This window comes from Pantherophis guttatus, chromosome 3 (genome assembly GCF_059756535.1).
Source record: "Pantherophis guttatus breed Tessera chromosome 3, ASM5975653v1, whole genome shotgun sequence".
Classification (NCBI taxonomy): Eukaryota; Metazoa; Chordata; class Lepidosauria; order Squamata; family Colubridae; genus Pantherophis; species Pantherophis guttatus.
The window spans coordinates 77,081,099-77,107,986 of NC_142065.1; the positions used below are offsets into that span (position 1 = coordinate 77,081,099).

The window sequence follows — 26,888 nt, forward strand, 5'->3', positions numbered from 1 at the left end:
TGTAGACTATTAAAAAAACTGCTTTTGTGCATAATATATTTCCAGCTTCATGGAATTATTCCATCTAATGTAAGGAATTTAATTGCCAGTTTTCTTTCATTTATTGTTAAAAAATTAAATGACTTTTAACTAGTGTTTCTTGAATAGTCCACATACCTCCACACAGTTCTATTGTGTGTGGAAGGAGAACCCTTTTGCATAACGATTGGCCTCAAGCCCTTATAAACTACAGTTGCAACTTGCAGTACCTTGAATATAAGGCTTTATTTAACCCAATTAATCAATGGGGTTAAGTAAACAGGATGGTATATGTAACCCACAAATGTATTTGTTTTGTTAAATCTTCATGCTTGGTTTCATTTTGCCTGGTGGAGGTTGGATGTTGGGCAGCTAACATTTGAACTGGGATTGTCAGGTATGAATATTATGTGTGTACTTACTTTTTCTCTTAATTCACTTATTCCTCCTATTTCCATCTTTCTTATACTGAGAAGAAAAAGATTACAAAGTAAATTTATTTATTTATTAAATTTATATACCACTCATCTAACTATCAAGTGGCATATACAGAGCTGTTGGCATGTCTTATCATAGTCTCATTATCTTTGTTTGCTAATCCTTCTAATAAATCTGTTTTATATTGAGGAAACACTCACTCACTTAGCGATGGGTGGATCTTAATTAGATCATAATCTTATATCCTCTTGAATGATTACCTTCCACCAATTCAATATTGACTCTTTAATGAATACAGAGATAGATATTTGTCAGGACGATCTCTCCCCACTTGGTAGTTCAGATCTTTCAGTGGTCTCTTCTACAAATGTAAATGAATCCATCGATCTTGTTGGTGGCCATCTTCTCATTCACTTTCTTTCCACCATTCCCTAGCATTACAGACTTCTCTGGAGAGCTAGATATTTGCATAATGTGTTGGAATTATGATAATTTTAGCCTGGTCATGTGCCTTGAAGGAGAACTCTTGATTCTCCTTCAAGGAGAATGTCCTCTTGATGTCTTCTTACCTAGGCTAAGGAGTTAATAACAGAGGAGTTAATGCTATTGAATTAATGACTGCATTTATTCTTAACAGTAAGCCAGGTTTTCATTATGGGTTGTTGAACAAGCCACAATAGCCTGACCTGTACATAATATAGGCAGGACTGGGAAAATTATGATCCAGGAGCTGTAGGCAGGTAATGATCTCTTTTTCTGCAGCCTGTAGAATATTTCCTGACTATACTTCCAAGATTCACTTTCCCAATACAGGTAGTTCTCGATTTACAACAGTTCATTTAGTGACTGAAATTACAACAGCAATGAAAAAAAGTGACTTATGACCAGATTTCACATGACCATTGTGTGACCGTCCTGTGAACAAAATTCAGACACTTGGCAACTGACTCATATTTATGACAGTTGCCATTTCCCGGGATCATGCGATCACCTTTTACAACCTTCTGACTAGCAGAGTCAATGGGGAAGCCAGTTTTACTTAATCACCATGTTGTTAACTGAACAGCTGCAGTGATTCACTTAACAACTGTGACAAGAAAGGTCGTAAAATGAAGCAAAATTCACGTAACAACTTTCTCACTTAGCAATAGAAATTTTGGGCTCAATAGTGGTTGTAAATCGAGGATTACCTGTATTCAAAAACTAAATATTTATTGTCTTTAATTTTGTTGTATGTTGCTCAGAATCGCTTTCCCATAAGATGGGCGGCTCTTAGGTAGATAGGTAGGTAGATAGGTGAGTGGGTAGGCAGACAATAGACAAGCAGATAGATAGAAAAAAGAACTTAAAAACCAGGGAAACCAGTTTGATATAGTGGTTAAAGTGCTTGTTTAGAAACCAGGAGACCATGAGTTCTACTTCCACCTTATAATGATGAAAGCTGGCTGACTGACCTTGGGCCAGCCATTCTGTCTCAGCCCAACTTATCTCATAGATCTGTTGTGTATGTGTGTGTGTGTGTGTGGGGAGAATAGGAGGAGTGAATATTATGTACGTTCACTGCCTTGAGTTACTTATAAAGTAATCCACTTGCATCTTCTAAAAGGGTTGTCATCTATATTTGAATGGTGATTTTTAACCAATTTTGTAATGCCTGAACAGGATGTAGGGAATATTTAATTTAATTTAATTTTAATTTCCAATTTATATACTGCCCTTCTCCCTGAGGACTCAGGGCGGTGTACAGCCAAGATAAAAAACATAGAATACAAATATTAAAACATTTAAAAATATATATAAATTTTGGCCCGAAAGTTAAGAATCACAAACTAATTAAAAGAATTTAAAAATTTCTTCTAAGCCAACCCGGCTTGCTGAAAAAGGTAGGTTTTCAGGGAATGACGGAAGGCATTGAGGCCATGGATTCTTCTTATCTCCGGAGGCAACTGATTCCAGAGGGTGGGAGCCCCCACAGAGAAGGCCCTCCCCCTGGGGGCCACCAGCCTACATTGTTTGGCTGATGGCACCCTAAGGAGGCCCTCTCTGTGGGAGCGCACGGGTCGATGGGAGGTCGTCGGTAGCAGCAGGCGGTCTCGGAGATAGCTAGGCCCTATGCCATGGAGCGCTTTAAAGGTGATAACCAACACCTTGAAGCGCACCCGGAAGACCACCGGGAGCCAGTGCAGCTCGCGCAGGAGCGGTGTTACATGGGAGCGCCATGTTGCTCCCATCATATCTGCAATGATGAGGGAAAAGTCACCACCATTGGTTCCATCTTTGTGTTCATAACTTCACAGCCATTTTTCAGACGTATCTTCCTTTCAACCACCTTCACCACTAAACCTCATTTTTCTTTCAGGTAGGGGTATGCAAAATATTGCAAACCTGAATTTGAAACTGCTTATCCTAACCATTCTGGAATTCTTCCAGGTATGAACTGAGACTTACTTCAATTTCAGAATACCTACCATACTTCAAATTTAAAACAGCTGCTTCAGGTTTGAAACAGTTCTGGAAGAGTCAGAATGGCCCATTCTGAACTTGAGACAACTGTTTCATTTCAAAACATTTTGTATGGCCATACTTTCGTATAAAGGAAGAACATGTACAGTTTTAACAGAATGAAACTTAATTAAAAACAGAACATGGAAATGCGCTGTTGGTTGTTTTAAGTCACTTTTTCCTCCCAACTTTGTATATTAGGTTGCATTCAAAATGACCCTACAATGTAGGTTTATAGAATTGGAGCTAGTGGTATTGACTTTATGTAAGGAGTGCAGTGGGATTCCATGGTGAAACTGAATATCTATCTATCGATAGAAGTACTCTTTAATAAGGAACTAGGAAAACCATTAAATTGTCTGCTGTTGTTTCTCCTTTTTTAAAAAAAGGAACATATTCTATATTGGGATGTTACTGGTTAATGTGATTGCATACTTCTCTTCTCTTCTCTTCTCTTCTCTTCTCTTCTCTTCTCTTCTCTTCTCTTCTCTTCTCTTCTCTTAAAATTTAGCATATGAGACCTATTTATTTGCAGTTCTTGCACAGACCTAGGAGTGTTTAATGAACAGAATGGTAAACATCTACAGATTGTGCCTCTGGTGTCCAAACTATCAGCATATTTAACATGCTCAGCATGAGGCTAAGATATTACAGCTGATAATAGTGGTAATTGACTTTCTTGTGCATTCTGTTTCCTCTCTCCCTCTGCCAATCCAGAGAGTAATCATGAGAGCAAACTGAATGACTGGTTAGCATACAGAACATCCGAAATATATATATTTTTTAAAAAAGTAATATGAGATGGAATAAATTGGAGCAAAAGTGTAATGAATGTTGGTAACGTTTATGATATTGATAATATAGAAAGCATGAAGGAAAGAAAGAATATTGGGAATAGAGTATTATTATTACCTCATTAGCTCAAGCAGACTTTGCTTTCCTAAATTGTTAATCTGAGAGACCATTATTTTATGTGAATAGGAACAGATCAGTGAGTTGGGAGATATTCTGTGTAGAAATGAACAAAACCTCTTAGGAAAAGAAGCTAACCTCTATGATATGGTGTTTGATGGTGGTAGCCATCTTTTCCCCCATTTCTGTTCTCTTGCCCTCACTTCTTTTCCTGGAAGTAACTGATGTAGACCCCAATGCCTATGTGGTCAGAGAAGATATAGTTATAATGCTTGAAACACTGTAAGCATTAGTGTTTTGTTTGTTAGGCAGTAAATTCTTCTTTGTCAGTAAACTGGTTGTAACGATTAACATAGAATCTAGTCTGTTGGGACTCAGGCTTTGTGATCCCACTTTCAGCTTAGATTCAGGGCTGGTGAATATTTATCTCATACTCATACAAGCTTTGCTAAAGCACTGATCTCTCACTTCAGAGCATACAGCATCTAAGTTCATAAAAATGATTCTCTTATTATAATACGGTGACTGACATGCTGTTCCCTTCCCTGATACTTTACAGGTAGTCCTCACTTAACAGTCACAATTGGGACCAGAATCTTGCTCTTCTAGCAAAATAGTTGCTAAGTGAGATATGTGACTGCTTTGCTCAATGGCTGCGATCCCAGCACTCTTGCGGAACATCAGGGTGGATAAAAATCAATGATTTTTTTTAAAAAAATCAAAAAAATCAGATTTTTTTTATTTTTATAGAATTTATTTTAATAAAAAACTTTTGGGGTAAAAAATCTATCGTAAGATAGTTTTCTATTTAAGATGCATAAATAATTTAGTTTATTCAGCATGAAATGGAGCTTAGTTATGTAGCATGAGTCTGTATATTCTGCAACACTGGGACTATCAGTGAGTCAACAGTGGGTCAAAGGAGTAGCAGAGATGACAGTTGCTGTTTAAAAATTATGATTTAAATTGAGTTGATTTAAATCAAGCCTTTTTACTAGTGATTTAAATCATGATTTAAATTGTGATTTAAATCAACTCGATTTAAATCAAATCCACCCTGCGGAACATAATCAAGCTTTGTGGAAAGACTGCAGCTGGCTCACCTCAATCTTAAACCAGAGGTTCTCAGAACATGTATCATGATTCTCTCGAAGATTTCAGTGAATTTGAGGGAGTTTACACTAGCTCTCTTTCTTTCTGGACACCAGCAGCGTTCCCTAAGCTTCTGGCATTGTATCAGACTGTGTGGGATATCTAACTACCACTTCGCTGGCTTTTGCACTCCTAGCAACAGTTTGTGAAATAGCCCCAACCAGCTCTGGAGTGCTGCTAATGCCAGTTCATCTACGATTAAAGTGTTCTTTCCTAGATTTATATATTCTCTTTATGAAATATAGCTTTTCCTGATTTCTTCTGTGGTACATACTCAATTCTGGTACTGAATTTGTTAGCCTGTTGCAAGTAGCCCAAAGCCCAAGTCTTCCATCTTGAGTTATCATTCTCATACTAAAAAGAGAAGTAATGTCATATTTGGGCAAAGGCCACTGAATGAAAGACCTGGCTCTGAAAATGATTTTGGTAACTGTCCAGCTTTGGGTATGCAAGATTAGCTCACATTGGACAACTGACTAGCTACCCACTGTCCTGGTAGTGAGAAACATATTATATAATACTAATATTATTTTGATATTATTATTAATTTTATAAGTTTTGAGAGATTTGGGGGATACAATAAAGAGAAAATGTTTATTTCAAGGCTATAGATGCCTTCAAGGCTATAGACTCTTAAAAGTACCAGTACTTATTCTTCAAATGACTCTGCTTGAAGAAGAGGATGGCTTCGTCTACAGTCTTTGAAAGTAAATAAAAATGATGATGAAGAAGAGATGATGAATAATTGTTCAGTTTCTGTTCTTCTGTAGACTTTTAGGAACTAGACAGTATGATGCAATGGCTACCAGAGCCATTGAACAGTATTTAAAGAAGCAGTATCTTAGATAGAATAGTATCTAAGGAAGCATTCTGGCCCAGTAATTCTATTTCATATCCAATCCTTAGATTGGTGGTAAAATACTGCAGTTTTATGAAAAGTTTAACAGATAGATATAACCATTGTTATAGCTAAAAGTAAGTGTAAATTTACTTTCAAGCTGATTTTTGTTTGTCCCTAAAAATCTTCCTTCCTTCCTTCCTTCCTTCCTTCCTTCCTTCCTTCCTTCCTTCCTTCCTTCCTTCCTTCCTTCCTTCCTTCCTGATATTGTTTGTTTGTTTTAAAAGGGCTTAGAATATATCCTCTAATTTTCCAAAGTAAAATTCCTCTGATGGAGATCAGGCTGTTTCCCAGAGGGAAGGATATAAGTTACAAGTGAAGTTTTCCAGGCAGCTTTGGTTGCATTGAAATCTAATCTGCTTTTTGGCTCTAAAGGCTGTCTCCCTTCCTCACTGTCAGGCCCAGCTATGTATGAGCTTTTTCTCTTTTTAAAGTCTGAAGGGAAATGGGCTATTTGCAAAGAATGACCACTTACTATGATCTACATTTTCTGTTTGCATAGAAGTAACCTGATACAGCTTTTCCTGCTGGTGTTTGCCTGTTTTGGGTTTTGTTGATGCAAGATTTTAATGATTGTGTCTCCTTATCTGTGCAATTACATGGTCTGAAAGACTAGGCTGTCAGCAACATCCTTGGTCCCAAGTATTCTCTGGCTCCAGGATTTATACCTGCTAATGTTTGTGGGGGATAGGGGAGGGTAGAATCCGACTAGATAGGATTCTAAATAGGATTCTAGGATAGATAAAGCATGCTGCTATGCTAGAGTCAGATAATAAAATTATTGGTTATTTGCAATAAAAAGGAAACCATTTTCTTCTTTGAGATGCATTAGCTAATTCTTTGAAAAAATAAGCAATCAAATTTCTTCATTCCTATTTGAAGGATTTTTTTTAATAAAAAAAGGTATCATTGTATATATAGGTGTTACAAAAAGTCTTAAAAATTCTTGAACTAATATTACCCTGAAATCATTGCATTTCAATAGCAGTGGTTAGATATGCATTTCTTGGAGATAATGCTTGAAAGAAATGGTTCAATAAATCTCTAAGAGCTGGAATTCAGATTTGTCATGATATCTAAGAGACAAAAATCAAGATACATTTTGTTATGGCCAACCCTCATTCCAAATATTCATTCCACACAGATGTATCTCTTTGCCAATAGCTGCTACTGTAATATCTATATTGTACTTGACATTACTTTCTGTTATTTTATATATTCCAACAATTCAGATGGACCAAACCTCACCATAAATCTAACCATATTGTCACTTTAAAACAGCAATAATAACATAGTCTGGAAAATTGTTTTTTATCCCAAAAGCAAAATTCATAAACAATGAAATCGCAGAATTTTTTTTTTAAATTTGTGACTCCTTCAGTAATAATCAAATATTAGCTTTATTTCCCTTGCAATTATTAATTTATCTCAGCTGGGCACTCTTGTTATTCTAATGATCGTATTGCTTCACCTTTTATTGTCTATAAAGTTCATGAAGTCTGCTATTACTATCCAGGCTTTTGTTAGATAAAGTATCCTAAACGTCTGTTATTCTTCCTTTGCCTGTCCATGCTGTGTGTATAAAAACAAGGCAGATCATCCTTCTTTGCTAAATAGCTTGACTGTTTTTTCTAATCGGGACTAGTTTTTGCAAAGAAAAAATAAAAATAAAAAGACAAACCATCCTTTCAGTGATACATGTAACTTGTTTCTTTGTGGATGCTATAGATTTTTCACTAGAGAATGCTCTTTTTGCTGTGGGTGTAAGACTTCAAGATGTAACATAATTATTCCTTTGTGTCAGCTTCAGGAAACTCCTGCAGCAGCTAATGTGCCACCTCTAGATTAACTAGCAATAGATCTTTTCTCTTTTCCTTTTTTTATTATACCTCTAGGTATCTGCCGAGAACTTCTTCTGTCACACTTTTGAAAGTAGTAAGAGAGTTGTCCATTTGGGGGGGGGAAAGAAATGATCTTTTCTTTTCTTTTCTTTTCTTTTGAACCTTTGTTTTTGTACGCATCAAAAGTGCTTTTTTCATATTCCACTGCTATATTAAAGTGGGAAAAACTGAATTGTAGTTTGAAGCTAGCCTAGTACCACTTCTGAAATTGAATAGGCCACACGAATAATTTCTGAATGATTGCTGAGATAACATCCTGTCTTCCAAATCAGTCCTGAATATTGATCTACTTGAGATTTTTTCTTTTCAGAGTGCTGGACCGGGTGGCTATAGCATGCAGATAATCCTTGATTTAGAAGCACATTTAGGAGTGGAATTTCAGTCATAAAAAGGTGCGGTCACAAAACAAGTCATATGTCTGGACCTGATTTTAGGACCATTTTTACCATGGGCCTACGCGAATAACTCACAGTCGTTAAGCAAATCCAGCTTTCCTAATTATCTTTGTCAGAAAAATCACGAATCACAATCATATAACAATGAGCAGTTGCAGCTGTTGTAAATGAGAACTAGTTTCCAAGTGCCCAAATTGCAATCATGTGACAATGGGGATTATGTGACAGTTGCAACATCAAGGATTGGTCATAAAGTCACGTTTACAACTTTACAGTAAGTTACATTTATATCGTAACTTTGAATGATCATAAATTATGGACTACCTGTTACCAATTATAAGAGTATAAAAATTAAGAAAAAAGTATAAAGGGGAGTTAAAAACAATAAGGATTTGGGAAACTAGACTCCTGTTTTTCCATTTGCACTTTCATTACAAATATCTTCCGAATTGCAGGTTACATACAGTACATGTAATTAACCCATTTTCTTCCTTCCTTTTATTAATGTGGAGTAGCAATCTAAACCATTGCATTAAATAACAAAAGAGAGTTTACTGGTTGTCTCAAAGCAGCTATTACAGTGTAATTATAGGCAAGCGTGCATTTTTCAAAATATCCAGGATGCAGAGGTATTCCTTCATTCAAGGACCAGAAACAGACAACGAACTACCGTATTGATTTATATGATATATAATTGCTCATCTTGCCACAGTGACTCTAGTTCTAATCATATTCCAAAATAAGGGACATTGAAATAATTTCTGAGCATTATCTTTAGGATCAGACAGAACATCTGTTATGACTGATTTTTCTAATCCTATTAGGCACAAATGTAACGTAGGCTGAATTTGGCCATTTTGAAAGCCAAGCAACAGTAGGCTGGATTTGGCACGATTCATATTTTCCCAGCTATTTGAAAAAGAGCAAGTTTGGAACTTACATTGTTGGTTTGACTCTTCTATTCTTTGGCAATGTAGTGAGTCAAACAAAAGCGACCAGGGCAGATTTAACTGTTCACAGCTTTGTAGTTATTTGTTTGCATTTGCAAAAATAACTTTTGCTGCCTTAGCTGTAGGCAGCTTTTTCAAAGTGAGATGAACATTCACGGAAGTGCACAATGCCTGATCTCCTGCTGTGCTGTAGAATGCAGTTTGCTTCTCAGCATAGAGTAGATCCACGGATATACATCAGTTTTTGGTTCTGGGTGGAGATGAGTAAAAGTTTTGGATAGAAATATACAAGAGCAATGGAGAAGTAGATGCAGCATGCTCTTGTCGTATTAATGCAGAAGGGTTTTGGCGATGAGGGAAGGCGGCCCGGTAATTGGTGTCTAATAACAGATTTAATGAAATAATTAATGCAGAGCTGCATGAAAGCCCTGTTGAAGTTCAGTTTGCATACTCTTGGTCTGTAATTACTGATTGGGAATGGTGCATTCTGCACAGCCTCGAAAGCATAGTTTTAAGTGTTTTTTTTTATTTCGGTAATACTCAGGCATGCCTGGCAGAAATTATTTCCCTTGGGATAAAAGCTGCAGCCCCGTTTCTCTTATTGGTAAAGAATGTTTATGAAGACAAACCTCTGTGCTCCAAGAAGCAGCGTCTTCACTAACTATAGATGTTGAATTAAACCCAGGGATGGGAACCCTGCTATCTCGGAAAAATCTGACACTTTTTCATTTCTTTGCTCCTGGTTTGAACAGGTATTGAAGATACATATTACTCAAAGGATCACATCGATCCTGAAAATGTGAACGCAAAAGGGCACTTGGAAGTGTTGTCTTCCTGCTCCATTTCTTGAGGCAACTGTCCTGCTTTCTTTCTTACAAGTATTGTTAGATGTCTTTTAGCTTTGCAGCGTTCTTTAGCTTGAAAGTTCCTCGAAATCCTGGAATTCTTGCAAGAATGTGCCACCATCCTTCACACACACTACGTGCTTCTTTTCTCATGGTTTGCTAATTGAAATCTCCCTTCAGTTATTAACGGAAAGCAGACGATTTTTCTGTCTTCCCTTATGGCCAGATTTCTCATCAGCATAGAATCTGATCTCTACTGTCTTATTTAATGGTGTACATGAGTTGATAATTTTCATTTTCATTTCTCTCCCCAGTTATGAAGATGAATGATGTAGACCACCCTCTTGAATGACGCTGGGCATTTTATAACTGGGATCGTTAAGGAATAAAAAAGAAAACGGTTTTAAAGGGGGTCAATAATGGTGGCTTCTGATTGCAGAATGAAAAGGTTTTGGCTGCTTCTGATAGTCAGCTTCCTGCAGTGTTCAGAAGGTAAGATATGTTAATGTGTAATTTGTAAGAATAAAAAATATATAATTCAGATTTATGATTCATCCTTGCCTGAAGGGGCAATGTAATTCATTTTGGAAATGATGCTTCATATTCCTGTTGCATGTGTCCCTTGGAGGAATGCTATTCAGTCACATATTTTGGAATACATTGATGCATTTTGGAAGTTTTAGATTATTTTTGTCATGTTATGTTACTGTTATTTTTGACATATTTTAGGATTATTCTTTCACGTGATTTTCTACTATTTTGGTAGAAGTTGTTTTCCCTCTTTAGAAAGAATGTCTGTCTGTCTGTCTGTGGCTAGCTAGCTATCTCTATCATCTATCTATCTATCTATCTATCTATCTATCAATCTATCTATCTATCTATCTATCATCTATCTGAAATTATATAAAACCAACATAGTATTGATTTAAATAACCTTGATACACTGTAAAAATGCAATGGCAAACATCTACATGTTCATAGAAAGATGCAGACACATAATCACAGCTATGAATATATAGGTTTTTAGGTCTTACTGGCAGATGTGTAGTAAGTTGAAAATAAGCATAATTCATTTCAAAATCAGGTCACTGAAATTGAAAATGAGCTACTGTCAGCCTATATCTTGTTTCCACTTAAATTTATTTTCCTACTTGTTCATGCAATATCTAAGGGAATATTTAAATTAGAGAAAAGAATAAGCTACTTTTTCTCTTTTGCAATATTTTTCATAGGGTACTAAGAGGTACCAATGACAAACTGTGTCATGACACAAATCTTGTGGCTGACATATTTGCACCCAACATCAGGACATAAATCCAAAAGGCTAGAGTTTGAGTCATGACAGTACTAAGCACAATTTGTCATTTTTGCATCATTGCGATTTCTACTAGATATTTATCTCTGTTCAGTTTCCCCAGCTTCACAGACTTAAGATATTTCACTGCAATTCTTGCATACTATAAGCACAGTAGTGTTATAGTATTATACACTGTACATGCAATAGCTTAACAGCATAAAACATCATTTATCCATTTAAGTTCTCCTGAAATGAATGGGGGTTGCATGTTTGTGTCATTAACCAATTTGAATGCCATAAAAATAGGAACATTGATAATACCTTACTGAAAAAGCTGGAAATCAGATGCAGTTTACAGCCCCACTTAACAGATGATAATTCACAAACTGGGTATTGATGCAATATTATTTTTTGGGTCTTCTCAGAAGTAAATCTCATGGAATTCTGTAAAAATTAATTCTAGTGTGACTGAAGCTGCAATTTTGCTGCCTTTTTAAAAATTCCTTTCTTTCCAAAATGATTTTATTGCTAAAAATGTCAAGATTAAAAAATGGAGTGATACATCATCAGAAATTAAGTGCGGTGAGTAGGTGTTGGACTTGAACAAGATTCCAAAGTTTGATTTCCTTCTCTGTCAGGTAATTCATTTTGAGTTAGTTATCCTTCTTTTTTTTTTCACAGTCTTTATCAGGATAAAATACAGTAGCCCTGTCAAGTCAGAGAAAAGACAAGATAATCAAATGTGTATTTTTAACTACCTGAATTTGTTGTACTGAGTTTGGGTATGCATAAAATTGCAGCTAAATTATAGCAAGCTGTGCTTAAATGTATGTATATATCATATTCAGTTTTACTGTGTTTACATGAAGAACATGTAAGAATATGACACTCCTTACCCAGGTATAAAGATACCTCATTTAGTTTTAGCTGAGGATATATTTTTACAAGGTAGCTTCGGTCTTGTAGCTGTTATGCTGCCCGGATAGACTGAAGCCACTCCAAGCAATTTCAGAATTAGTGTATTCTGTGGAAAAACAAAATAAATTTCCTGTGTACATACCTGGGTTTTATAGAGAAAGAAACCTTGATAAATTGCTCAACACTAGTTTTCCCCTTCTTGTCCTATTGTAGGGCTTTGTGCCATTATTGTCATTTATGTTTTGGCTGCTGAAATGTATAGAACTTAAGAAGAGAACCAGGAGCTGTTTCCCTTGTTTGCATGTGGTTTAGTTAGGGGAATATTGACTTTGTTGGAAGATGAAATGCAGCGGTTTCATGAAGTCAATATTCCTTTCAATAATAGGAAAATAAAATGGCCAATTTGTTCACCAACTCCTCTCTCACATCCTAGTTTGCAAGCAACAAGCAATAGTTATGGCAGAATTAGACAACTATAGGAGCTCTGACTGTATTTTGAATTCTTCTGCGAAACAGAGAAAGAACTTTGTTTTGCCTGGGCAATTTCAGCCTATTCTCACTGATGATTGATCTTGTATTATACAAAAGCACTCAAACGAGGAGATGATGAATTTGACCAGACTGGAATGGGGAGGGCATTTTTGTATGCAGACAGCAGCACTGATCAGCCTTGTTGCTGAGATTGGTAAGGAAGGCTATAAAGATTTGTTTTCCTCCCATCTTAAGAACAGGAGAAAAAAGTATTGGTATGACTGTGGAAATGAGCCCCAGGTTGTGTAGATTTTATTACAGTTTTCAAAGTCTCTTCCAAGTCTTAGGAGGCATCCCATTAGAGATCTGGAAAGTCAATATATTCACAGTTTTACATACCAAACATTGTCATTTTATTTTCTGTAGGCAACTTTATTACCCATTGTTGTACTTGGACTCATGCTAATTAGTTGTGGTCATAGAACGGCAGATTTGTGAGCATCTTGTATTTTTAATTCTATAGATGATGAAATTCAAGATGTTGCAAAGCATTGATATAATTTAGACCATAGTTTGATAAAAAAGAAATCTTGATTTACTTTGGCAAATCTGGAGATTAGTATGTCTTGATTGAATCCAAGCAACAATTAAAAAACACTTTGTGTGTTCCTGTAACTATCATTGGAAATTTAAAAAAAAAAAGATTTATGTTTTGTTTGAAAGCATTATATGAAATGTGTAAGTATAATAAGTATGGTAAATCCTGCAAATTCTGAAGACTAATTTTTCCTTCCAAAATCAGGCTGGGTTCATTGATCTATGGTTTTCCCTCCCACCTCCAATTCTTATGAAAAGACCTGTAATATAGAGATGGCTCAGTTATGATACTTGAAAATGTTCAGAAGGTTAGGTATGGTACTATTTATGGGAAAAAAGGATCTTCTGCAGGGGAAAACACTGATTTCTTTTCTTCTCCTTCTCATCAAATTTTGTATTCAATATGGTACTGCAATTGGGATTTAGCTAAAAATATATGCTAAGAACATAACACGTGAAATAATATATTCCCATTCACTTCTTTCTGAAGCCTGCTGAATGACAAACCCAACTGTTTACTCCATGAATATCCTGAAAAAAGCTTTTACATATCTATTTAGTTTAATGTTGGCTCTGTTCTAAGACACGGCTCATGGGCTTGAATTGGAAAAAAAAAGTGTAGTAGGAACTCTCATTTAGATTTCACGGAATGAAGACCAGCAATCTCTCTCAGGGGATGTTGCCCTTCAAAAGCCTGGTTTGCCTGACCAACTTTTAAGACTATTTTCCCCACCCCTATTGGGTTAATAAAGTATTGAAGGCCAAGTCTTCAAAACACACTTCTCACATGTAGTCTGTTAAAAAAAAAATCATTGCAATTTGTTAGAGATAATTATCTACATATGTTCTTGGTGGTCTTTGCATACCAGTATTTGAATAAAACTTTATTTTTCCGGGAAAGTTCAGTTTACAAATGAGAAGGCACGTACAGCCTTTTTGTAAAAAAGAGAAAAAAAGGCTTCATTTCTCACTTGAAAGAAACTTAGGGAGAAATTGGGAAGAGTAGACGGAAGGGAGCCACACTAATTAAAAATTATTAGAATAAATCAAAAGTTGTGGTTTTCTATTCTGGAATGGAATACTGATGTGGAGGTAGCTTCAAGCCAAAACAGATGAATTAATCTTATTTTATTGGGCATTCTTGCAAGATATCTGCCTTTGGTTTAATAGATATATAATAGGGCTTAGAGGTGGATGTTTTTATAGCTGGCAAAAATCTGTGCAAAATCAACCTCAGCAGAGCTTAATTTAGGTTTAGGATTGAGTATAATCCTATCACCCAGAATGTGAAACCTTGAATAATAGAAATTTTGAAAAGAAATGGCAAAAGTGTTCTTCATCTCCTCAGGGTGCCATCACTAAAGCAATGTCGACTGGTGGTTCCCAGAGAAAGACCCTTTTCTGTGGGGGCACCTACCCTTTGGAACAGGTTACCCCCAGGGATACGAATGATCCCAGATCTTCGTACTTTCCGTCGTGCACTTAAGACCTTTCTATTTCACCAAGCCGGGCTGGCATAAATCTCTTCTAATTTTTCTAAATCTTTATGCCGAAAATTCTTAACCGATGAACCAAATTGGCTTAATCATCTTATATTCACATTTTATATGTATGTTATTTTAATTGTTCACCGCCCTGAGTCCTTCGGGAGAAGGGCGGTATAGAAATTGAATAAATAAACAAATAAAATAAATAAATACCAACTTAGAGCAAGCCTACTTGCTAGCCATTTTTGTGTGCATCCATTTTATCAATGGAGGCCAACACTACAAAATTTTAGTGACTGAATATTTTGCATTTTCTTATCAATTATTCATTGCTTTCCTTTTTTAAATACAGTAATAGGATCAGGGAAAAGGTGGATAATGGAAGTTTCATCTATTAATAGGGAGATGTATCTTGCAGTCTGCAGAATCTTAAGTACAGTGCTGGTTAGGGAAGATATATAAAACTTTCTAGGAATTTCCATATGTAGGTATTGGTAATATTCATATACCAACAACAGTCATTTATGCTTGACTATAAGACTATGTGGCTTTTTAAACATACATTTGTGGGCTGAGATAAAACTGTCTGGATTATTTGTAATAAAGAGTGACAATATGTGCATTCTACACAAAAGCTACATTCCCAGCAAGGGCACAGGAGGGGGGTTGTTTTGTGAGTTACTCCATCAAAGGAGACTATTATTTCCCAAGTTTTTTTACTTGTCAAATAAAACAAGCTGGACACAAGACAGAGGGGCAACAACAAGAAAACACAATAATTTTATTGATAAACATTGGTGGAAATTTGTTATAGATGAGCTGTTTAATAGGACACTGCAGTTAATTGTAATTATTTATTGATATCTGAAGATAAATCAACAAGGCTCTTCTAAACCAGATTAACTGAAAAGAGAAGACTTCACTACTCTCAGGTTTAGAAATTCTCCTGTTGGTTTTTAAATGCATAATAATAGGTTTTTATATTGTGGGCTTTGTAATCAATTACATAAAATAGGAAGCATCCAACTTGAAAAAAATAAAGGAATGAACTATACTATTTTACTTAGCTTTCAGAAATGTTTCATTTCAAATGCTAAAGAGATCCTTTGCCACATATGTAGCTTTTCACAACAGCTTTGTGAAGCAAATCAGCTTAACAATTTGTGTATCTGCCCACTGATATGGAACCTGACCTGTCCATAACTTCTGTATTTCTTTCTTTTAGGAAAGGAATTAAGTCTTCCCTTTAGCCAGAAGAGAATTTCTTTAAATTTAATTACCATGATTTTGTATGCTTTATTAGATTTTTTAATTAGTTATATATTTTATTGTTAGTCTTTTTTTTGAGTTGAAATGTATGTTAATCATTTAATTGTAAGAGTCAATAAAGTGTAGTTTGAGTAAGGAATTGGAAGTAAGTTCCTCCACTCAACAATGTCTATATTATGTTTTCAACATTTTTGTCTCCAGATTTCCTGACAAAGTTATCAAAACATTAGGCAAGATTACTGTTTTGAACCTCTCTTATATAAAATGTTTATTGTAACGGCTAAAAATAAGTGATTTGGGGAAGAATAGCTCCATGATTAGTCACAACCATGAGACTGAAGTGGAGATTGTCAACTCACAAAACTTTCCTGACCTGCTCCCAAGTTGCCATAGGGAGGGAGATGGGTATCTTGAGTAGACAGGGGTACATGATTCAAGACATGATTTGGAATGTGGAAAAGTACAAGCATAGTGCTTCCTTAAAACTGGGATATCTTTTTTTTCAAGCTTCCATCAGAATATAGAAAAAAGAAAGTTGTTTTAATTATCGGTAGATCCTTTAAATATATGGCTGCTTTAATAAGTTTTATTTATAAATGTGGCTTTAATGAATGGACCTATTAAAGCAGCAATGTACTTTTCTAGGTTCGTACAAAAACTTGGAAAAAAAGTGACTGCTTTAAAGCGGTATTATTATTGTGGTCCTCCATATTCTGAAGCACTTTTCCTGAATATTTTTTGATATATGAACATTTATTCTGTTTTGACAAATTGGGATCCAGTTTTAAATTATGTGATTTGGAGTAGAATGTCATATCAAATTGGAAACTTGCTTTTAAACAAAGCTTTAAAAAGCTTAAAATAAGCATGGCCTTCTCCAATTCGAAGAGACACTTGTTCGGCAGGCTGAGGCAAAGAGGCAGTCCCGGAACCAGCGAAATCTGGGGGCTGGGCCGGGGACAAAATGTATCTGCCCTCAGTGTGGAAGGGATTGCCACTCTTGAATTGGCCTTTTTAGTCACACTAGATGCTGTTTTAGGACCTCTTTCCAGAGCACAATACCATAGTTTCTTGAGAGTGAAGGATGCCAATGATGAAAATATGTTGTACATAATCCAAGTTAAAAGAATGAAATGTGTAAAAGAAAGGAATACTTTTATATACTTGTGTAATATATTGACTTTAAATCCTTCCAGATAACATAATAAAACATTCTCCAGAAAAGGAAATAGACAAACTTAATGTTTCTTTAGTAGTCTGCTAGGAGCACAGCTTGTATTGTGTATCGTATGCTGAAATGTTATGCTTCAGATCAAATTCTTAAAAGGAATAAAAAATTCATCTCATCAAAGTCACTTATTCCCTCTTATCTGCTGTTCTCCACCTTTTTATATAGCATTAGTTTATCCCTGGCATAATCTTATCGAGTTCTGCAGATTCATGAGTGGCCAGGTGTTGCTGACCTTTGGAATGCTGTATAAAGATCTCAATAGCTATTCTTATGTTCAGCATCTGATGTCATTTTTAAACCCCTTAGCTAGAAAAAGGCATGCTTTAGATCCTGTAATTCTTATAAGCAAATCAAAAGTGATCCAGAAACTCTAAAAGCCAAACAAAAACCCTGTGGACTTAAATAAAATAAATCATCTCAAGTTCTCTCCTAGCTCTGAAATTTTTATTCTGCTAAAGCTTTTTGTAATTTCTTTATCCACAAACTTTTCTTTGATTAGAGCTGTAGTATTGATGGCTTGGTTGAGGGGCCCCTTCTAATGGTATTCCTAGCTAAGTGTTTCTTAAAATAGATCCTGTGGGTCTCCCCGGACCCTCTTACTGATCCTAAAGAACAAAATTATTTTCAGACTGTTTAAAAATAATATGCTGTTAAAATAATATTAAACAATAGTGAGAAGTGGTACCGTAGTAGCAAAAAACATATCAATTTTTTTTTTAATGTAGTAAATACAACACATACAAAGAAAAGCTGCTTTTGGATCCGGGAGTGGGGGGAGTTTAAGAAACATTGTCCTGGATCATTTGTTTTTGACCAAATCCAATACTGTTTCATATAAAAATGCATCCAGGCCTTTAGCATCATTCACAGTTAACAGTGATGTGAGTGCATTTTATCAATTAATCTTCCGAATTTACACTCAGAGATTAATAAATAAATTGGAACTGAATTGTAGGCTAAGAAGGTGGGAAAATACAAATTTGCTCTTAAATATAGATACCAAACAGGCCGTCTGTGTCACAATCTCTATATCTGAATTTTGCATTTAATTGAATTTTTTCTCATATATAAATTGCTTGCCTTGTTATTCTTCCTTTTCTTTGCATATCAAATTTTGGGCTAAAACTTCATAATTGCCAGTTAGTCTGTTTCCATCTGGAAGGCATCATATTGGTCAAATCCATTCAGCCACTCATGAATGGAAACTGATATTTCCCCTGTAATATATTTAAATACCTGTATGCATATGTATATGTATATGTATGTATATATGTGTGTGTACATATATATATATATATATATATATATATATATATATATATATGTACTGTATATATTTCCCCTTCATTCTTAAATGGAAATAAAGAATTGCTTTTATATTTATATCATGAATAGAAATGGAATGGCACACAAACATACAAGTACAAAAATGCACACTCACGTACATGCATGGACACACAATTTTTTCCTGCCTGAATTGTCAAATGAGAATCTTACTGAAACAAAATGTTTGTAAAATGAATTTCAGTCATATAGTCCAAGTTCACATGTCTACTCAGTATCATTATTCTGTTTAGGAAAATGGGGTTTTGTGGCCATTTAGAATTGATTACGCATTTCAGTGGGTTTGAGATAAATCTGCTCTTTGTAAACAGTAATGTACTGTTTTGTTTCTTGTCCTTTTTCATTAGTTAATGTATAACAGATGAAATTGGCATGCAGCATGGAAAGCAATAAGGAACAAACTGATGGTTTGTGATGTGTTTTTGCCCATTCAAGTTGATGGGAGTTTTGAAAACCTATTTGCATATTTCTGCTTTTATTAAGATGATTCACAGTAAATAATTACATAAAAAGTCATAAGAATTGTCTGAGTTTGATATCATGCTTCAGAAAGGCCAGTTAGAAAAGATTTAATGAGCTGTAAAACCTGCTGTAAAATGTAGTATAAGTAAACTAGTAACCTGCAAATTCCACTTCGAATAATTTCCTTGAGGGACACTTCATTTAGGATGTATTATTAAAGAGAGAATGTAAGAATGCAATTAAAAAGAAAATCTAAAGTTAGATTGTAGGTACTGTGCTCTGAAATTAGGATGCCTTGAAGGATTGTCATTATAGATGATCTAGTTAAAAATCTGGTCTTCTGGTATATACCTACATTTCAAAATGTTCTAAATTATAGTGCATATTTCAAGGAGTCCCAAGCCTGTTACTTTTAACTAATATGTGGTAATGTGGCATTTGCAGAATATTTTAAATTTCTTTTTTTAAAAATTACAAACTTAGCAAGGTGTCACCAGATCTTGCGAGTTGTCAGTGTTCTTACATGACAAGCTCAGCTTTTCTCCCAGAAACTATAGCTAGATATGTATGTCTGAAATTTCATAAGATTAATAAACAATGTAATATATTAATATTTTTATATGAATTCTTGCAAGATTTATTTTTATTTATTTATTATTGCGATTTATATGCCGCCTTTCTGCCTGGGGACTCAAGGTGGCTTACAAAATGACAAATTCCAATACAAATCACAATGAAATAAAATTAAAATCAGCAACCCTATTAAAAACAGTTTAAAATTATGACAGTGTACCCCCAAATGGATCAGTTGAGTTGACGATAGAGCCACGTCTTCAGCTCATGACGGAAGGAAAGAAGGTCGGGGGCTGTCCTGAGCTCAGTGGGCAATCCATTCCAGAGGATCAGGGTTCCCACAGAGAATGCTCTCCTCCTGGGGGTCATCAGCCGACACTGTTTGGCCGACTGCACCCTGAGGAGGCCGACTCTGTGAGAGCGCACAGGACGGTGGGAGAGCGGCTGGAGATGGTCCTGCAAGTACCCCGGGCCTAAGCCATGAAGGGCTTTATAGGTGAGCACCAGCACCTTGAAATGTATCCGGAGCGCCACCGGCAGCCAGTGCAGCTCACGCAGGAGAGGTGTTACACGGGAGTATCTAGACGCTCCCGTAACTACCTGCGCGGCTGCATTCTGGACTAGCTGGAGCCTCCGGACGCATCCCAAGATTTTGAGAATAACTACACAGAAATCTTGTGATATTTGACACAGTGAGATTTCACACTTCCCATTACCATTTGTATTAATGTAGTCTTCTCTGAAGAATATTCACAAATGTTGGTAATAAAATGTCAATTCAAGATTTCTCCTAAAGCAAATAATATGATATAAATAAAATGATATTGTCGCATGATTCAAATTACTTCTTTACTGAATTCTTTGGTTGTTGTCGTTGTTCTTATGTATCATGGAACTCTGGTGTTTCACGAAAATAGTTTGAAAAACTCAATGTTAAATGTTGGGATATCTGAATTTGAAAATCCTGTAACATTTTTTTTCCATGGCAGTACTGGAGAACCTGTTTCTTCATTATGACTTTACAGATACATAATAAACCTACAATAGTATACTACTATTTGTTAGTTTTGTGTTCAGCACAAAACACATAAACACAAGAACAGCTTGGCACTGTTTTTAGTGAATCCAGTAAAGAAATAGGAAATATAGTCTATTGACCATTGTCCCATCAACAGTGGTAGGAATGAAAACAGGACAAGAAACGCTACCTTTTTGGTTCTAATGAGCGTGTAAGGATTTAGGCAATAGTTTGTGGAACAACTTGTGCAATTGCTTAGATCCTGCTTCGTGCATGAGTTCTAGAATTGCTCATAAAATAGCTTGTGAATCGCTTTGCAGAATTACTGATTTTGTATAGGTTAATGAATCAAATGGAATTTTTGCCAATGTTGAGGCACCGTACTGATAGAGTGATATATCTTGTTTTTTTAAATGTTTCACTTAATCTTACTTTACTTTTAAATAATTTCACTGTACTAGACCAGGGGAGGGCCAAAGGAAAAACAAATCCATCTGTCAGTATTATAAAAGTTCAAAATTAATCATCATAACACAAAACCAAAGAAGAAATGAGGGGGAAAGGTGTAGAACATGTTACAAATGGAAAAAGTCCAAAAACCTTTGACTGCAGGTAAATCTCGACTTACAACCATTTGTTTAGTGACAGTTCAAAGTTACAATGGGGCTGAAAAAAGGTGACTTACAACCAGTCTTCATCCACTTATATCCAATGCAGCATCCCCATGGTCACATGGTTAAAATTTGGACCTTTGTCAACCGACTGGTATATGCAATAGCTGCAATAGCTGCATTCCAGAAGGCATGAGATAGCCATTTGTGAACTTCTAGACAGCTTCTGGCAAGCAAGTCAATGATAGAAGAAACAGATTTGCTTAATGACCACATGATTCACTTAACTATAGAGATTTGCTTAACAACTGAGGCAAAAATGTCATAAAATGGAGCATGACTCACTTAACAACCATCTTTCTTAACAACAGAAATTCTGGTCATAATTGTGGTTGTAAGTTGTGGTAGTAACTTGTATATTGAACAAATATAATCTATGCCCCTTTTCAAAGCAAATAATCAATCCTCTAATTGAAATACTAATGGATACTACATCAGCAGGCATTATATTACTTAATAGAAGGAACCATATTTAATTATTAGCTTTGGTTTTGGCACTGGAGTTAATAAACTTTTTAAACAGATCATTGTGTTTTTATTTTTTATTTTTATTTTTTTGAGCTGTATGCATTCAGGTGTTATGAAGTGTCAGTTTTATTTACCTCAGAACAGCTGTACTTCATTTGCTGTGTAGAATTACAAATTGGCTTATTGAAAAGCTCATTTGACATTAACTAGTGAGCTTTTATGAAAATGGACTTCATTTGAGCGAGGCCCATGAAATGAAAGAGTAACTCCTTAAGATGCCAAGCAACAAGCAAGGTCCATTTTGAAGACATTCGGATATGTTAAGCAACAGTAATACCCCGTAACCATTTAAATGACAGCAGCTGACTGTTTGAATTAAATTTCTATTTGGCTTAATTTGGATTCCTAATTATTCTTAACTTACGTGAGTAGGTTTCAATTATAGTATACTATGGGGATTTGTAGCTAAGGCAACTGAAGGAATCATTTTACCTAAAGTACTTTTGTTAACAGATTAAGGCAGGTTAAAATAGAAGGATAGAAAATTGAAACTGCTTTCTAAGACCGACAACATTTTTTTTTCAAATGATACCAAGGGAAATAGGAAAAAAGGAAGTTTTTTTCCTGCCCAAACTCTATTCTAATGATTCAAAGAATTTTGTGTGTGTGTGGGTAAAGCCTATCTTGAGATAGGCTGAAGATCCTAGTGGATCTCAATAGACTTCAACACTGGGCATCTATCTAACAAAATGAAATTCAATGTAGAGCAGAGCAAGGTTTTACAGTTAAGCAAGAAAAACCAATTTTACAAGTACAGATTAGTTAAAACTTGGCTCGATAGCATTTATTGAAAGAGGGATCTTGGAGTTCTATTAGACAATCACTTTTACATGAGCGAACAGTGTGCTACAATTGCCAAAAAAGCCAATGCAATCCTAGGCTGCATTAACATAGGGATAGAATCAAGATCATGTGACTTGTTAGTAGCACTTTGTAATGCCTTGATAAGTTAGTAAGACCACACTTGGAATACTGCATCCAGTTTTGTTTACCATAATATACCAAAGATGTTGAGACTCTGGAAAGAGTGCACAGAAGAGCAACAAAGATGATTGAGGGTTGGAGGCTAAAACATGAATTGGGTATGTCTAGTAAAAAACAAAAACAAAACTTGGGGTGACATGATAGGCACTGTTCCAATATTTGAGGGGTTGCCACAAAGAAGAGAGGTTCAATTTATTTTCCAAAACACCAGAAGACCAAGACAAGAAGCAATGAATGGAAACTAACTACGGAGAGAAGCAACCTAGGACTAAGAAGAAATTTCCTGACAGTTAGAACAATCAATGAGTGGAAAAGCTTGCAGTTAACTCCCGACATTGTTAATTAATAGAGACACATTCATGATCATCTGTACTACCTTCAACTGCAGCCTTGTCTGACTTTGAAAAGGAACAACTGGGCAAAGCAATGTCCTAGAAGGCAGTTTCTGGGACTATAGAATACTATTTTTAAGTCTGCTGATAGAAGCCAAATAGATGAAATACCACAGTAAATATTGAGATGTATTTTACAGCACCACAGTCTTTTCCAGGAGCTGCTGAGATAAAGAAACAAAGTTGTTAACTCACTTTTTATTAGCAGACTTAGTTGCGTGCATTCATTCAAACATGAACATTGTATAAACAAATGTACCGGTAAATTTCCGGTATCTGGTGCAATTCATTAGTGAGCATGGATAGCCAAATTTGAAAGCTTACAAAAAAAGATGAAAAAGATTGTTCTACTTTCGACCCTCTAGTTCAGGGGTGTCAAACTTGATTTCATTGAGGGCCGCATCAGGGTTGAGTTTGACCTTGGGGTGGGTATGGCCAGGATGGGTGCGGCCACTCGACGTCACTCATGGTGGCCCAAGCACTCTGCCAGTGAAAATGAGCTCCTGAGCTCTGTTTTCGGCTGGGACGGCCTCCTGCAACTCTCTGTCAACGAAAACGGATCTAGGAGAGCTGCACACTGTCTTTTTAAATTTCTTCTTTCATAGTATTTAAGATAATGTGTTTTTTTCTCCGGTGAGATTGGTCTGTCAGGACAATCCATACACAACTATGGAATGATACATACTGCTTCTGCTTTCGCCTTTCAGCCCCAATCCAGTCTTCGCAGGCAATCGCTTTCACGACAAACTATTTTTGTGTAAAATATACATTTAGTTAAGATAATGTCTATATTCCTACCAGAAGATAACAGTAAAAATCACAAATATTGTTACAAAAAGAAGATAGGAAATAATCAGATATCTTTGATGATTTCCAATGTTTATATAATTTTTTAAAAAATAATTGGATTCTTTTGGGGCATCCAAGTTATGACAAAAGTTCCAGTCTTCAAGAGTTTTTGGTTACAACTGTGATAATTCATGGAATTTTTCCACTCACAAAGCAAAGGAGATAATATAGAGAGTCATTTTCAAACATCATGGCCATTCTTAGCGATTCCTCATCTCTGTTTTTTAAGTGTCTCCTGTAGATGTCTAGCATTTTTCCATGTACCTGCTTGTAACAACTTCTTGCAGAAAAAAAAGTAATGTGATAAACGTTAGGAACTTCTAGGTTGGTAGGTTTATCACATTAGTTATTTCTTTCAGTATCCAACTTAAAATAAATGATTGTTTTTGATGCAGGTTTTGGGCCCATCCTTCGAATAACAACCTGCTTTCAGCTTTGGTTAGCGCATGTCTCTTTGAAGTCCGTTTTTGCCTTATTTATTTTTTTTACTTCAGTAGAAAAACCCTTCTAATCGTATAAGCAAAAAAAAAAAGGCCTTTGGAGCTGGTGTCTGCTTTGTTCAGGGAATCTCCATGTCAGCAATTGGACACCGTATTGTTTCAGGGTATCTTTGTTATCACTGAATATGAAACTGTTTCCCAATGACAGGCAGATGGAATGTTCTGCTGAATGTGTAAATTGGAATTATCGCATCTAGCATTTCTCTTTGCCAGGTGCCAGCTTGCTGCTGTGGCTCGACACTAATGCTGAAGGGCTGCCAGGAATGGTTTTATTTGCTAATTATCTCATAGCATCTCCAGCAAACATCTTGCCCAGGTGTTTTCTGAAATACCTAGAAGGACAGTGCGGCAGGTGGCTCATGTAGGACAGCATATAGAATGCTACTAGTATCTTACATTCATCTACGTAATTAAAAAGAGAAACCCTCAGATTTCAGATTTGTGGCTAGGAATATACTTGAGTATCAGACTCAATATTATTGAGGCCCTTGATTGGAAATTGGGTTGGTTTTCTGCTATTCTTTTTTTTTTTAAAGGTAAATGAACATTTTCAAAGCATCAGCAAATCAACAGGTACATATCCCTTTTAAGCTGCTGTTTTTAAGAAACTGCAATAAGTTCTTATCTGACCAAAAAATGAAAAAAAGAATCCCATATATGCATTGTGAAAATGTATTATGAATAGAGAGGACTTTTAGCTCACATTTGAGAAACATCTGGGTACCCCTGTGGGATAATCCATCATGTTAGTGAAATATGTCAAGGATTTGAAGAGTGGTAGGAATAATGAATTCATCTGTTCTTTCTTTACCCTGGCTAAGATCAGGAAACATAGTTTTTAAAATAAGGATGAAGGTAATCTAATGAAAAATGTGTTATAATGTGCAGAAATATGCTAATAAATGATAGCTGAAAGGTAGCAACACAAGCACATATGTCATGATCCATGTCAAACTATGTTCCAATACTAGACAAGGGCCCTTATCTATGTAGAATTGCTACATTACATTTCTCTTCAACCTACTTATTTTTCTGGATTCCTTAGAGAAAGGAGATATTAGAAATATAAGTTTTTTTTAAAAAAAATTAAAATATTTGATTAGTTTTAAAAATAAAACAATATACATTGCTCAATGTCTCTGGTTTCTAACATTTGTGTCAATTTCAAGTTAATAAGTAATATATTCCTTAATCTATATACAAATTTACATATCTTTTTGTAACCTGGTTATAAATAGTAATGTGATAGAAAATTTTCCTACACTTACATTAACGTAGGGATCCTTAAGAGATGCTTTTGGTTGACGTACATTTAGAAGTTTGAGAATATATTGCACATATTTTTTCCAAAATGGCTGCTGAGGGAGGGGCTTACTGATTCACAAGATAGCTTCAGTGCAGGATAAAACATTGATTTCCTAACATTTCAACTTTGATTCACTGTAGTTCCTCTTCTTGCAGTATATTTAAGACTGTATTTTTATCCTTTATCTATGGTTGTAGGCAGAGCCCCATGTTAAGCATCTATTATTTTTAATTTGTAAGAAATCCTATGGGGCCCATTTTGGATTCAGAAGTGTTCTTGGGATTAAAGATAATACAGGAAGCTAGTGGTTTCTTTTAAAAAGAGCAGTATGCTACTTCTCATATTTTTAAAATATTTTTAATAACTGTCTTTGACAAGAAATTCTGAAAAAAACCACACACAAAAAAAATGGATGGGTTTTGTCTGCAATGAGTAACCCATGATATATTGATTAATATACTGCATTCTTCTAATTACATCTTCAAAAAAGTCACTTAAGCAGTACAGTCAAGTAAAGAAAAGTTGCACAATGCATGTGGAGCAGCCTTTTTTTTTATCCTCCTTCTCTTCTTTCAACACCACATTTAAAGAGATTACATAATTCTAGTAATGCTGCTTTGATCTGTCATTGACATAAATAAGTCTTTTTGAGGTTCTTGCCATGCTGGCTCTTTGTGGTCTATAGGTCTAATCAGTAACAGAACAAAGCTGAATTGATTAAAAATTTATTTCCTCTTTTTTTTAAAAGAAGTGCTATTAAATATTAGATTTAAATGGCATTGTTGTAATAACAGAGAATCATTTCAAGCATTTTGGGAAAAATGACTCTTGTTTGTAAACTAATAATGCAGAGAAATGGATTCACTCTTCCTATGACGATTAATTAATGTGCCACAGCTCATAAATGCACATTCCAGCATCTGTCTGCTATCCATTATCCAAAGTAGATGGTACATAATTTGCCTTTGTTGTGGGAAGAT

The 26,888-nt window shown here is 35.4% G+C and overlaps 1 protein-coding gene across 20 annotated transcripts in view; it reads left to right on the forward strand.

The window, feature by feature from the left end:
* ADGRL2 (adhesion G protein-coupled receptor L2) overlaps positions 1-26,888 on the forward strand; it is a 216,463-nt gene that overhangs the window by 36,786 nt on the left and 152,789 nt on the right. For 18 of the 20 annotated variants that reach the window (XM_060690004.2, XM_060689997.2, XM_060690006.2 and 15 more), the window contains exon 2: positions 10,326-10,503. In XM_060690004.2, coding sequence (XP_060545987.1) covers positions 10,431-10,503 — 73 coding nt within the window. In that variant the 5' untranslated portion in view covers positions 10,326-10,430. Of the gene's footprint in view, positions 1-8,131; positions 8,214-10,325; positions 10,504-26,888 lie in introns of all 20 variants that reach the window. The other 2 variants (XM_087889865.1, XM_087889869.1) reach the window with 1 other exon arrangement.